The sequence below is a fragment of the Clytia hemisphaerica genome, unplaced genomic scaffold (assembly GCF_902728285.1).
Source record: "Clytia hemisphaerica strain Z4C2 unplaced genomic scaffold, Clytia hemisphaerica genome assembly, whole genome shotgun sequence".
Taxonomy (NCBI): Eukaryota; Metazoa; Cnidaria; class Hydrozoa; order Leptothecata; family Clytiidae; genus Clytia; species Clytia hemisphaerica.
This window is the reverse complement of record NW_027104615.1, coordinates 864,167-878,531: the sequence shown is the minus strand read 5'-3', so window position 1 is coordinate 878,531 and position 14,365 is coordinate 864,167. Positions and strand designations below refer to the sequence as shown.

At 33.7% G+C, this 14,365-nt stretch overlaps 1 protein-coding gene across 3 annotated transcripts in view; it reads left to right on the top strand.

Moving 5' to 3' along the window:
* Nucleotides 1-288: 288 nt before the first annotated feature.
* The window catches only part of LOC136824612 (putative leucine-rich repeat-containing protein DDB_G0290503), a 37,280-nt gene continuing 23,203 nt past the window's right edge, over nucleotides 289-14,365 (top strand). The window contains exons 1-29 of one of the 3 annotated variants that reach the window (XM_067080600.1): nucleotides 289-434; nucleotides 763-912; nucleotides 3,081-3,164; nucleotides 3,660-3,791; nucleotides 4,068-4,144; nucleotides 4,298-4,470; nucleotides 4,767-5,044; nucleotides 5,515-5,586; nucleotides 6,246-6,287; nucleotides 6,477-6,506; nucleotides 6,988-7,113; nucleotides 7,451-7,516; nucleotides 7,753-7,836; nucleotides 8,148-8,210; nucleotides 8,510-8,593; nucleotides 8,842-8,925; nucleotides 9,215-9,289; nucleotides 9,522-9,605; nucleotides 9,908-9,970; nucleotides 10,207-10,290; nucleotides 10,539-10,622; nucleotides 11,058-11,225; nucleotides 11,550-11,645; nucleotides 12,069-12,152; nucleotides 12,427-12,510; nucleotides 12,807-12,890; nucleotides 13,208-13,396; nucleotides 13,824-13,886; nucleotides 14,238-14,312. In XM_067080600.1, coding sequence (XP_066936701.1) covers nucleotides 309-434; nucleotides 763-912; nucleotides 3,081-3,164; nucleotides 3,660-3,791; nucleotides 4,068-4,144; nucleotides 4,298-4,470; nucleotides 4,767-5,044; nucleotides 5,515-5,586; nucleotides 6,246-6,287; nucleotides 6,477-6,506; nucleotides 6,988-7,113; nucleotides 7,451-7,516; nucleotides 7,753-7,836; nucleotides 8,148-8,210; nucleotides 8,510-8,593; nucleotides 8,842-8,925; nucleotides 9,215-9,289; nucleotides 9,522-9,605; nucleotides 9,908-9,970; nucleotides 10,207-10,290; nucleotides 10,539-10,622; nucleotides 11,058-11,225; nucleotides 11,550-11,645; nucleotides 12,069-12,152; nucleotides 12,427-12,510; nucleotides 12,807-12,890; nucleotides 13,208-13,396; nucleotides 13,824-13,886; nucleotides 14,238-14,312 — 2,904 coding nt within the window. In that variant the 5' untranslated portion in view covers nucleotides 289-308. The remainder of the gene's footprint in view (nucleotides 435-762; nucleotides 913-3,080; nucleotides 3,165-3,659; nucleotides 3,792-4,067; nucleotides 4,145-4,297; nucleotides 4,471-4,766; nucleotides 5,045-5,514; nucleotides 5,587-6,245; nucleotides 6,288-6,476; nucleotides 6,507-6,987; nucleotides 7,114-7,450; nucleotides 7,517-7,752; nucleotides 7,837-8,147; nucleotides 8,211-8,509; nucleotides 8,594-8,841; nucleotides 8,926-9,214; nucleotides 9,290-9,521; nucleotides 9,606-9,907; nucleotides 9,971-10,206; nucleotides 10,291-10,538; nucleotides 10,623-11,057; nucleotides 11,226-11,549; nucleotides 11,646-12,068; nucleotides 12,153-12,426; nucleotides 12,511-12,806; nucleotides 12,891-13,207; nucleotides 13,397-13,823; nucleotides 13,887-14,237; nucleotides 14,313-14,365) is intronic. The other 2 variants (XM_067080601.1, XM_067080603.1) reach the window with 2 other exon arrangements.

Here is a 14,365-nt window from a genome sequence, read left to right as displayed (position 1 = left end):
GATCGGTCTTTTTACCGATCGGACTTTTATGTACTTCAAATCGCTTGGGGAGTCACAATATTTGCATCCTTATAAAGAAACAAGTTTTCCAATTATGTTAAATATACCTCTTGGATGTAAGATCTGGCTAGAATGTGGGCTAAAAGTGAGTTAGGGTCTAAAGTGTTCAATCCTATATATAAATTTTTGGAATTAGATGAACTTTGATAAACTATATATTTAGTTTTTCAGCTTGCTCATAGAATGGATTTCTTAATTTTACAATTATTATTTCATTTGAAATATTGTAGACGATTCCATAAAAAGCTATGGATGATGAGGATGATGACACTAGTCAGATCGTTTCTGGAGAAAATTTTGCTCAACAATTCACTGGAAGTTTCCGCTCCAAACTTAAACTGCTGAAGTCACCAGATAGAAATGAAAGCTGCTCTGTAAGATTAATTTTTTGTTTCAGTTTTAAAGATAGGTCAGTTGGTCTGAAAAAGAAAATTTTATTCTGCCAGTTTTTCTGAAATTTTCATTCATTGAAGGGTTAATGGTTTTTGTTGAGTTCTTTTCTTTTTTTAAGAATCAAACTTTTCTTTTTGCATTAGTGTGTATAATACATGGCTCAACAACTTTGGACTTTGTGAGTAATAAAATATTATTTAACATCTATGACTTTCAGTCTCGTAGGTGAGGACCAGTATAAATACAGGTGAGGTATATAGCACTTGAAAAGGATATTAAATAAACTGGATTATACTTTATATATTACAGGAGGAATTGCAAGCCCTTCAAACGTATGTTGGGGAACTGAGCGAACAGAATGAGATCTTGGTTCAAACTATAGAAGATTTAGAAAATGATTCAAACGATCGAGTGTTGACACTGGAAAATAAACTCATTAGCACTTCTGAACTACTGAAAGTAAGTACTGCACTGATTAACTCTTACGGTATCCTACTGCCTCAGTACTCTTCTTCTTTTTTATTTCCATAGGAGGTTTTGTGAATAAATAAAAATTAATTACCACTAAAGTAAGTCCCCTTGAAGGTATATGATAAGTATGCTCTATTTTGATAGGAAAATGAAAGGAAAAACCTATCTCTCTTAAAGTCAATTCATGGTTAAATCTATAAATCTATAAATTTCTAGTTAACAATGGCTGCTTTCTTGCTGCTCTTGGGTTTGTCGCTCTTTAGATGGTGGTGCTCCAGGGTATTCTCTCAAATTTGTTATTTAGGTGCCATCCTCATTAGAGTGCTAACAGAAATACAGTTGATTTAAAAAGCTTTTTAAGTAGTAAGATTTCTTTAAGCTCAGCCTGATTTTCACGAAAACAAAAAGTCAAAAGTTTATAGTATTACAGTATTAGATTTTTAGTCCTAAAGTTTTTTTATAAATCAAACAAGTTTGAAGTCTTTTCCTAGAACTTGTTGTTTTTATGTATTTGTCTTGTTTTGTTATTGGTTTTTACTGCAATTGGGAACTGTTTGATGATGTAAAAAAACTACATAATTTTTAATCCAAATTTTGAAATGATAGAGGGTAGATGCATTTTGTCAACATCCCTGTCATACCGCCACATTTTTCATCATGTCAATCAAATATTTTTATCAAGTCCTATCCATTTTAACAGTTTCTTTCGAATTGGTTTTGATGAAAAGATGTAGATGAAGAAATCACATATATGGCTTGTACAGTACATTAGACCTAGTATAACTGCTTCCAACCACTTAGTGTTACTCTTTGTATTTTGTTGGTAGTAGTAGAAATACAAAAAGTCTGGAAGGACAGTGAAAGTAGAGAAAGTTATCACCAATAGAAATGTTGATAAAAATTGCTTGTTTTGTTTGAGAATTTTATTTCGACGTTCTTTTCTTGCTGTTGAATTATCTGTGTTACTTTGTTCGCTTTGCTGGGTTGTTCTGGTGGAAGGGTCAAACTGACAGACCTTTTTGTTTTTTCTTATCATGATAAATATATATCCATAGGTACCAGTCGCAACAATTAAAAAAATAACATCAAATGGTAGGAAATAAAATGTGTGGAGTATGATTATGGTTTCCAAATCTGATTCAACTCCAAGGAAGACTAGAAAAATGATAATGTTAATAACACATAAAACAATCATCAATTTTACTGTTCGACTGTATGTCCAATATAAGGGATATTTGATGTTAAGGAAAATTTTTAAGAATCTGTCAATGGTTAACGCGATCATTACTTGATACATTAGGGTGTATCCAAGAAATATTCGAGCCATACGGATAAATTTTGCATCACTCATATACCAGACAGCTATACCCAGTGAGCAGATAGTGAACTCGCTGAAACTTAACATGATAAAATAGAGCCTCTGTATTGAATTTTCATCACCAAAATTTGTCGTGATTAATACAAAAAAACCAAATGCATGAAGGCATGACGGAATACCATAAATTAGAGCTCCAAGTATTCGAATAAACATGATTCCTCTTTCTTGAAAGTACTTCTTCTAATGAAAGAGATTCTCTAACTTTTTTTGACATTTGATATTATTTTTACAATATTTTAAACAGAGATTTGGCAGAGTAAAGAATACAAAAGAAATTAATTATAAAGTTAGAATAAAATGAAATAAAAAGATATTATAGTGGTATTATGTCTTGAAAATAACGATATCAATAAGATATTATGATTAGGTTTTCCTCGTTTAATTTCCATCTGTTCTTTTTAATTTAGAATATTGTTTAGATTCCTCCAATTAGAAAATTATAATTCCAAAAGCACTAATAAGGGTGTTTTATTTTGGAAACAATGTACAATATCGATAAAAATAGACTATTCAAATTTTATTTTTAGATTTTTTCACTCAAAGATAATTCCAGGGGGTACTGCTGCAGGGTACTAATCCTGATTCTCACGAAAATATGTCTAAGGTACCACCATTCTCTTTTAGCACATGGTACTAATCTCTTTTTTGTGGAAAAGAGGACCCCTACCCCACCCTACCCCAAGGGTTTGATGTATTCTGGGATTATTGGAATTATATAAGACCGGTTGTAACTTTGACTGAGCATTTGAAGTAATTTTTCCTTACTTTATTTTCATAGGAGCGTTCAACAGAATTTGATTCACTGCATCATCAAATCAAACTCTTGAAAATGGAAAAAGAAAAAGTCAACTCTCACTTCAAGGTTCCCCCTTTTTTAATATTTTTGTTTTATTTTCACACTTTGCTGCAAGTTGGAACAAAATTTCAACTTGTTTTTGTTCTTTTAAATACTTTTAAAACTGCTTTTATTCACTATAAGACTGTATAAGATAAAGCAAATAATGAAATAAATTTTTCCCCCTTAACAAGTCAAACAAAATTGTTTCAAACCATCAACAATCTTTATTAATGGAAAAAAACTGAAAATGAACTGATTTTGGTGTATCACTACTAGAGAATCACTTGCAAAGCTCTTGAGCTACAAAGTCCATCCGCTTTAAAGTGCTTATTCTTTTTTGGAAGTATGTAGAAAACGCTCTCAAGGGAACTAGTCTCACTACACTGACATGTATAGCCAAAGAGAAATGGGCTATGGATTCAAATTCGTTTTCAAAGTTATTTCACCATTGGACCTAAGGTGAAGTATTTTGATTGGATAATTAAATTAAATCATTGGTAATTTTCATCAATTGTTTAGGTCTTAGAGGAAGAATCAATTACAATGGGAGAAGAGAGCTTGCAGTTCCAATCCCATATCAATAATCTGGAAAATGATATTGATCAACTTATATATGTCATCAAGAAGGCCAGAACAACTGGAAAATGGGAGGTATGAAATCTTTTTTATTACGTCAGGAATATTGTACAATAGCTGTCGGAGATGATGATTCAAAGACAATTTTCGACTTCTTTAGGCTGATCTAATTCTTAAATTGTTTAATTTTTGAATATTCAGAAAGGAAACTTTAATGGAATCTTCAAAAGAGAGAGAGGTACTACTTTATAGATTTAACCTACTATGCCCTATGGATCACTCAAAAGTAATTCTGGGCTTTATTAATCGAACGTAATACATTCTTTCTCATCATTTTTTCTTTTCTTTTAGCTCTCAAAACTGAATTTAAAAGCAATTCCATTGGAGAATCTCCTTGATACAACCACCATCGTTGAACCACTACCAAGGTAAGTTTTCTTGCTTCTTGAATGAGAGCTTTAAAAATTGGTAAGGTAATAGTCAACGACTTGCTCCACAAGAAAATTCTGGAAATAACACTTTCTTTGTTTTATTCTACATTTTGCTAATTCCTGAACTGCTTTAAAACTTCTGACTTATAGAAACAACACTGAACTGGCGACAGAGAACCATGTCGATGAGTTGAAAGTCCAAATACTGGCTCGTGATGAAACCATCAACAAATTGGAGCGAGAACTGAAGAAAAAAACTGAACAATATCACGGCGTTCTTCATGAAATCTCACATTCTGGTGAAATGGTTGATTCTGTTAGATGTAAGTTTTCAAAATCTTGTTGAACTTCAAGTTTTGAACAAATAGTTCAAGTTATTTCACCAGGTCTTACAAAGAAATCAATAGCTTTTCTATAATTAGGACGATGATACCTTTTTCGGCAGAAGAAAAGATTGACAATCTCTAATTCGAATTTAGTAAATAATTTTGAAAGTGATTTCCTTTCAAACTTTGAATAATTTCAAGTGTATTCCATAGTTATGTTCAATAAAAATCATGATTTCCCTTGAGAATCGAAATCGAAAACTGTATAAAATATCTCTCTTCTTTCCGTGTAGTTGACGTCAATTACCTGGAGAAAAAACAACAAAGCACCAATTCAATCATCTCTCAAAAAGACATCCACATCAAAAAGCTTGAAAGTCAAATTCTCTCTTTGGAGCAATCAGAACAAGAATTATCAGAAGAATCCAACAAACAACATGAAGAAATCATCTCTTTGAAACGTGAAATCAATGCTCTTGAAGACAGTATCAGTATGCGGATAGTCGAACTTGACAATAAGAATCAAAGTATCAAAATCCTTGAAAGACAACTGTTGGAATTCAAAGAGAAAGTAAAATCCATTATTAAATTTAATTGATCATCATCCTTCTGAATCTGATTGGTTTTGGGGAACCGTTTTTGTACTTTTGGAGCTTTTTGCACCCACAAGTAAAACATGAAATTAAGAAAAAGAAAGTGAATACATTCTATTTTGTTTACTATTGCAAATTGATTAACAAGGTGATTAGGGTGCTGATATTGTACTTATCTAAGTTTAATTTCCATGTAACTGGAAAAAAAAACTCCCTTACATAGTTTCTCATTTAAAATTTCACACACCCCCTAAGAAAATCAGTATAAATGAAACGATTGTACAAGAGTCATAATTCAAGGAAGAACCCCCCCTTGCTTTTCGTTCATCAAAACCCAAGACCACCCCCCCCCTCCGTAAATGTGGGGGGGGGGGTAGAAACTATGCTTAACGGTTGCCTTTTTCCCCATTCCAATAGCTTTCAAGAAAACTAATTTTTTATTTCGTAGAATTTGATGGATTCAATCCGAGAAGAGGAGGTCGATGGGATGAAATTGCAACTAAATGGAGCTAACAACAAAGTAACTCGCTTTCTCAATTTACATTAGACGCTCTATAATTCGATTTTCTAGGGGAACTGCACTTTCATCGAATAAGGGAACGTATCAAATACATAGTAGAACGTCGTTTATGAGAGTTTCTTGTTAACAACGGTGACTTTAGATATTATCGATTAATGAAGTTTATCATCAACATGAAAAATATGAGCAATCTGATTGGCCGAAAAGGCGTACAAATACAAGACCGCGTTCAAAAAAGGAGTCTGGTAACCGAGAGATCATATTGTGTACAATTTTATGATAAGAAAGGTTTTCTCTTCGCTTCCAATACACAACAACTTATCAACATAGTTTATGAAAAGAATCCTTTGATCTTTTTAATGACTATTCGATTCTTTTTTCGAATGTTTTGATGTTGATTTCATCTAAAAGTAACAGAAGAGAAAAACAAAACAAAGAAGAAGAGACACAAATGGAGAGAGAAAAGTTTGTTGATATTTTTCAAGTTGATGATAAACCAGTTATCACACTTTTACTCGTACAATATTACCTGGAATTAAAACTTCTTATCCAACGGTATCCGTACAGAAATTGCTTTCTTTTAGGAATTGTAATGTCGTCATGGTTTTTTTAAGCACCTTTAAAGAATAAATCAATTTTTTGAAAACCTTTCGTTGTAGATCAAAGATCTTCAACTTTACATCTCTGAGCTGACAACAAATGTAAGGATATATAATGACTACATTATAAATGTACATCTAACCTCGTGTCCAAGAAGAACAGGCTCATTGCAATCTCAGTAATAATTACAATAACATTATAATTTAAATTAGAATCTCAATTTACCTTACCTGGCAAACGTCTTCAAAATTGAAATTCTAACACTAACTTTACTTTTTACTTTGTTATAGAACACTGACTTTCAAAATGTTGATAACATGGTAATAACTAATATTATTGTAATACATCTACTTTTGATTTTTTTAACAAACCCAGGTTTACTTTCTAATGATTAATCACATAAATCCTTGATGATCCTAAAGCTAAAGTCATTTTTTAGTTTGTTGTCAATTATACATATACGAATAAGTTTTGATAGAGTTTGACTTTGTTTTCGTTGAAGTGGTAATTATAAGTGGAGCATTATTATTGAAAATCAAAACAAAAATGTTACCTTGTATAATTATTAATAGTGCCATTTATCTATCAGTGAATTTTCAAAATTTTTGAAATATAGACCAAAGGTGATCATGAGCAGTTTCTAAAGTTTTCCCCAACCTTTTACATATTTTATATATTTTTTATGCTTGTGACAATCCAGTTAATTATACAATTGCACTCTTGTATCATCCCCAAATTTAGTAGTAGCAAACATGAGTTAGTACATCTTTTGAAATGGTAACTATGTCCTTGTAATTTTAGGTGAAAGAGAAAGAAATGACCATCAGAAAATTACAACAACAGTTAACAAATTCTGGAGAAGCTTCATCCAAACAAACGTTCAAACTTCAAGACGTGACAAGGGAACTTGGAGAGTGCAAACGAAAGGTTAGATTTCTTTGGATGCTCGTAGTTATAGGGAAAAAGAGTAATCTTTGCCCACACAAATCGCAACAATGAATTTCATTTGAACTCGCGGGAGGTATGAGCGCGATAAACAAACGCTGATAGCTTGGCACGAAAAATTTGAAATCAAACCGATTATCCATTTTGTTTCTTTTGTGGTTTTTTATACTGGGCGACTCATATTTGTAAATTAAAACTCTTTTGCTTTGGTCAAGTTTGTCGAGTTTGTCAAGTTTTTTAAGTAAAAATTGAAAATGAGTAATTAACCCTCTACCTTTATTTTGCTAATAAAAGATAGCTTTGCATTTGCAATTTTTAGCTCGCTAAACTGCAACTGGAATCGACAGCTCAAAGATCAGACGTGGAAGAAAATCTAAATAAGGAGGTATCATTTATTATTGAATCTTTCACCTTTATAGGAACAAACTATATAAGAACAAAACTTTGATGATCAAAATATTAGGAACAAGCTGAGAACATTTTAAGGCTTTGTGGACCCTTAGGAAATTGTATATAAGCATACTGCCAAAATGTTAAAATAGAAATAATTAACACATGAACTCAAATCAACGGAACATGAAGAAATTTATTATTTTGTGATTATCTTTGGGTGTTTTCCAGGTGGAGAGAAAAGAAAGAGAATTACGATTACTTCAAAGTCAAATCAAACGCATCGAAGAGCAAAAAAACGACAACGATTCTAAGGTCTCTTTCCGATGAAGAAAGCCTATTTGATATTTTTCCTATTCATTATTTTTCTGTTTTTAAAATATTTTTCCGAACACGTCTGTCCTAAAGTCTTGAGACTTGAAAGTCACCTACTATTTTGTCGGACACAAGATTTTCTGGAAATTTTACTGCCACCCTTTTTAGGTTACCCCCGGGGTGGAAATGACCTCCTCAAACTGCCTCAAAATATCCCATGTAAAACTTTCTAGAAAAGCACATTTTTTATATAGTTTTATTTAAACGCTCTATTGTCATTTCAAGACTGGTTTTTTCATCGTTGTTTGCAGGTTGAACTACGAGACAAAGCTATCGAACGTTTGCAACATCAACAAAAAGAATATATGGACGAGGTAAAACATCAAAAATTCAATCGAAATCTCTTCTTTATACCGCCGTTATTTCTTCTTATAACCCAGTCCGTTCTGTTTGATGTTTTGGTACAGGATTTTCCAGATAACGAAGCAAACTCCTCAAAGCGGTGTTTACTGTATTTGCTCAAAATCACAACTTACTCATGGTTTACATGTGCCTCTCCGACTGCCATAGTATCCCCCAGCTAGACTAAGAAAAATTACGCTCTTCAAATTTATGTGATGTTTGCTGTATTTGTTCAAAATCGCTTTTATTTGACTGATTTTGCTGTTCTTAGGTCACTCGAAGAGACAATGCGATCCACACTCTGGAGTTGAAATTACTAAAGATAGAAGATGAAAAGAAAAGATCTTCAACTGAGGTTCGTGTTTTCATGCAAAATGAGGCTTCTACGACTATGTCATTAATTTCTATGATAAAGATTTTCATTTTTCACTACCAAAGTTTTTCTACTTTTTCAAAGTGTAAGAAGATTGTGTGTGGGGGGGGGGAGATGAATAGAATGGCTTAGTGTAAAGCAAGGACGCAAAGACGTTTTAGTTTTAGAGTATTGTTTTAGAGTATAGTTTGACTTTTTTTCTTAATTTATTCAATTTTCAAATTCGACAGCTTGAGAGATTGACGAAGAAACATGATTCGATGTCACAAGATTACAGATCCTTGAAAGAGAAGCATACTTATACTCTGACTGAGGTAAAAAAGACGAATTGTTAGGTTATTTAAAAATTATATTTTTGCCTGTAACGCCAATCTTTTGACCGTACCTTCTTTCGAATGAGCCGAAAAAGTCTGTGGTATGACATCGCCACTGACCTAAATGAATGACCCCTTACTAATAGAGCTATATAACAAAGTATAGCTGTTGGTTTAATATAATGTGTTGTATAATTTCCCAGATCAATTTCAAGAAGATTTTTCATGTACTCCCAGTAAATATTTCTGTATTATCTTTTCGAAATTGTTGTCTTACTCTCATCTTTAGAAAGGAAAAGTGGACGCCAAATTGAAAGCTTACCAAATATCAAACGAGAGTGAACAAAGTGCAATGGTAGTAGAGGTGAATAGATAATATTTTCCCAACCTGCAGACAGCGTTGCAGAACGTTGTGGAAAATTCGTCTGTTGAGTTCGGTCGAAAACGGAAAATTTTTATGAAACGAATAAAAATTCAAATACTACAAAAAATAATACGGTTGATCAGGGTTGATAATTGTGTATTAATAGCTTCCAATCTCTAGTTAATCGATAATAATGAACGCTTTATGATTTTTTACTTTTTCCTCCACTCAGGCTACTAAGAAAGAGGAAGTGATACAACAATTGAGGCAAGAAAATCTCTTCTTGGCAGATGAGAAACAGCAAGCTATTGACTTGGTGAGTTTCATTGCTAACTTTCATTATTATATTAGGGGTGCTTTATATTATATTTTTGCATTAATATGTTCTTGGATTTTTTTTAAAAATCTCAGTTGGAAAACAAAATTGGTGTCTATTATATATATCACCCTTTTCCATCAGTGACAGTTATTTAAGGCGTAAATCTTTGATATCATAATATTTTCCACATATATGTTCCAGGTTATGATTCTGTCACCTGAAGTTAGCATTATTAGAATTTCTCCTAGAAAACAAATGGTAATTCACCACTTCATAGCAATAATTTTGTTGCGTTCCAGGTACAGACAACAAATCAAACCTTAAAAGAATTAGAGATTGAAAATACAGAACTTACAGAAAAGGTTTGATTAAAATTTGATTTTATCAACATTCAGTTTATGACATTTCTTTGTCTAAGCCTGTTTCTTAAATTTCTTGTGAGTATCAAAAAAATTAAAGGTTTTCACCAAATCGTTCTTAAAGCTGCACTCTTCAGCATGTGGAAACTACTTATGTTTTGGTTTCCACGTGCTAGTAAAATAGAGTGTGTACTTGAAGTGAATGGACTTAAATGTCATACTTGCTGGATTATTTGTAGATAAGTACAAAAGAGAAGATTATTTTGGATCGTGAAATGGTATTATCACAACTCAAAACCAAAGCTGACCAATATAAAGTCAAGGTTTGTTGATTATAATTTACAAGAAATCCCCTACCTTGAAATATTTGCCTTCTTTGTTTGTTGATTTTTCTCTTCCGAAGTATTTTCCGTTATTTGTCGTTTTATACTATGTCTTACGAGAAGAAGTTTTCCCGCCATTATGGAAGCAAATTTTAGAGGCGATCCCTTACGTAAACCGTACGAACCCATCCCTTGCTCCCATAATAGCGAAAGTTACGTAACTTAACATTTTCTTTTTCACACTTTAGATTGAAAAATTAGAAGATAACGCGAGAGACTTTACGCTGAAATTAAATGCCGCTGAACGTGCTCGAGAGGAAGAAACTCACCAGGTAACTCTTATTGTCTGGCGATCAACTATTGGAATTCTTCCGATTCAGAAAGATAATCGAATTTATTTTTGTGTGTTTTCTTGTGACTGAGACGGTTAGCTTCTTATTTGTCTGATCAGTTAGTCAAGACAGTTTTGCGGGTCAGAACTGTGGATTTTTCCCAATCGTTTCAGTCACTCCGTCAAAAGGGTGGATACATAATTTTTTTATGTTTGCTACATGGGAAACATTCCGTCTGAAAATTTATCGAGCTAAATACGAGGGAATTGGGTTCAAGTTTACTAGGGTTAAAGGACTCAAACGTCATAATTCATTACCCAGTCATGTGAGCAGTAAACAATCGTGTTAGGTTGGGTAGATCTTAATTTCTATTGATTGAATATACTACTATCCGTCTGGAAGATAACAAATTTTCCCCTCATCCTTATCTTTCAGTCTGCATTGAACAAGCACCACGCCGAGGAACTTCTGGATGAAGTTCAAGCATTATTGGAAGAAAAACAAAGTCTTCTGGAACAAATCAATGCCAAGAACATCTCTCTGGAAGAAACCACCTTTGAATTTTCTGCTTTAAAGAAAACATTGTTATCAAAAGAAAAACAGGTATAGTCATTTTTCCCTAATGTTGTACTGAAAGGGGGCTTCAAAGTTCTGACTCTGCGTCACCTCTGAATGCACTTGCGTTGTCATTTCCCCGTCTTCTGACAAATATTCGTCTAATTAGTTCGTAGTAAGACGGACTTTCGTAAAGTGATCAACTACATCTTTTGAGCCGCCCATTGAACAGATTGGTGAAACCCACTCAACCTGTCAATATGGAAAGAGTCTTACACCATGACTTAGTCTTTTCATCTAAAAGTTTCAAGTATATCTGAGTCTACATACCCTTCCGATCTTTTGAATAATGTGTTTTCCATTTCTTCACAGCTGGCGGAATGTTTAGATCTTACAAGACAATTAGAGAGAAAGACGACATCTTCATCAACTGAACTCTCTGAATTGAAGCGAGAAACGTCAAATGAGGTAATGCGATCATCTATTTAAATTCATTGTCGACAAGAATAACAGGGCGCTCAAATTTCGTTGGATGAATTCACTACTCATTCGGTTATAGTAAGGAGCGATGGCCAAGTGGTGAAAAGCGTCAGCGTCTCAAACCAATGATTCGCGGTTCGAATCCTCGCTCCTTCCAATATTCCGTTCAGTTCCTAGAAAGCCGAGCCGGCTGGCCGTAGACCCCATGGAAAGAATCGAAAGACTGCCTAAAAGTTCTAGATTACTGGGCTGTCCACGTAAAATATCCACTAACTATCTATCTATCTATCTACAGTTAGCAGGGATCGAGGTTTGTGATACTGAACTTCTTGTACTGACAGAAGTGGCTACCAGTCGCCCTTTAAGACATCTGATAATCTTCTCTACCTTAACCTTCTTGTCTTGTCGTAGTTGGCGACACGAGATCACAAGATAGTGATGCTAGAAGAAGAGATTGAACTCTCACAACAACGTTACTCCGATGTAAATGAAGAGGTATGATATTTTACTCTTTAGTTGGTCAATGCTAATTTTATTATTATCGTTTTGCTATATTCGGCTCAACTAAGGCCTGTGAACGGTATTGACAATGGCCATAGTTGTTGGTATTTTCTCTACCCGTAGTTATCTATTGGTGAAAAAAAAGTTTCAATACTTCTTCTCTGCTCTTTACCTTTTAAACCCTTCCTGGGCCAAAAAGGTCGGTTTCTTTAAGGAACTTGATGGTTGTCCTACCAAATGAAAATCTTAAATTCACTTTGATCCACAGCTAACAAATACAGAGATGCAATTAGAAGCAGCTAACAAAAATTATCGAGAAATGTTCGATCTGAAGGACGCACTTGAAACGAAGGTAATTCCCTGCCTTTAGGAAAAGGATGATTTTATGTGATCGAATAAGAATTCCTCAATTCGATTTCTTGAAAGTGCAAATATCATCGTTTTTCTCTTGAAAATTTTAAGCACAAATCTCGATATTTACCCGAGTCTCGCTTATCTTCTCTACCTTCTTCTATAATTTTAATTTTATATTTCATACTCTCCAGATTAAGAAGACTTCCTACTATTCGACACGCTCCCTTATTCGTTAGAAATGCAATTCTCCTTGAAAGTCAAATTACTCGAATTGTTTTACGTAATTTTTTTCAGCTTCAATCAATGATATCTGAAATGGAAGAGCTAGAAATGAGCTTATCGTTGACTGCTGAAAAACATAAAACATCTGCCCAACAGGTATCCCAGACAAATGCTATTTCGTTGTTGTAATACCTTTTCACTGAGCTCTTTTAAAACTTATGGATTTAAAGTGACTTGCTCTTATCTAAAGTAAAAGCGGATACGTTGCAACAAGCAAAGACCAAATTTCTTTTTTTTTTATGGGGAAAGCTTTTCGTCGGGGAAAACTTCGTCACTTTGTAAAAATCTTAGTCACAGCTCCCCTGGAGTTGACCAGTTGACCTTCGTCACTTGGCAAAAAGATTTGCCCCTCTCCCCGATTGATTTTTTCCCGTTTAAAAAGTCTTTGAAAAGCACTGTTACCCTTCGTACAGAATGCACAAAAAGATGGATTGATATTGAACTTGCAATCAGAGTTGGATGCTACTCAACAAGAATTCGAAACAGCTATTGAAGAGATTGGTCAGAGGACAGAAGAAAATGAGAAGTTGTTGAACCAATTGACAGAATTGAAAGCACAACATCATCAATTGCAAGTAGCAGCAGATGAATCTTCAAACAAGGTTTGGATTTCTTGGATTCTGCTAAAATATACATGCTTTCGATTTGCCAGTTTATTTTTTTCTGTCTCATATAGAAAGAACCCATCTGTATTAGAGGATTTTATGTTTTCCGCCATTATGGAAGCGAACATTCGATTTGCGTAAGTGATCGCCTCGAAACAGATTCGAACGTTTGCTTCTATAATGGTGGAAATTCCATTCAAACAAGGTTCGAATGCCAAGGATCGTGCAAGAATATCCTTGCTTTTTGATTTGCTTTTTAGTCACAACAAGCAACCATCTTTTTTTTATTTGCGTATAACTCCCCACTGGCCATGTTTTTTTTTATTTTCCGCCAGTGTAATGATTCAGATTGTCAAACCACTTGCAATACTCGAAAGATTATCGGATTCTTTTTTTTAAGAAAAGTCTTTTACACGTTCTATAGGTAGAGGAGTTAGTGGATCAGATCAACCAATTACAAAACACCAATATCAAACAGCACGACGAGGTAGGTTGTCTCAATCATAGGCTATCTAACGATCGAAATGAATCTTGAGTAACCAAGACTGGTTGAGCCCCCTTAACGGCTCCCCATTGGCTAGACGCAAAATGTCTAACCAACGGAAAGTTGTTATTAGAGCGCGGTGATCCTGATGACCCACTCTTACGACAGTAAAATGGCCTATTGATCCCCCAGTTTTCATTTTGATGATAAAGTTCTATTCTGAATGTTTATAGTTTTTCGGAATTAACACTGGGCTGAGAACGAGTGGCTTAGAAAATTTTTCCATGATTATTTCTCTAAACTTACGAAGAAAAAACCTTGATTGGTGTCATTTTTCTTGTATCGTTTTCGTAGATTCAACAATTGCACGATGAAATGAAGAATCTTGCACAAGAAATACGAATGAAAGATCAAAATTTTAAACAAGAGGTAAATAGTAAATTCCTTTTCAAAACAAGCTTCTGTTCAACTAACTTTCTTCT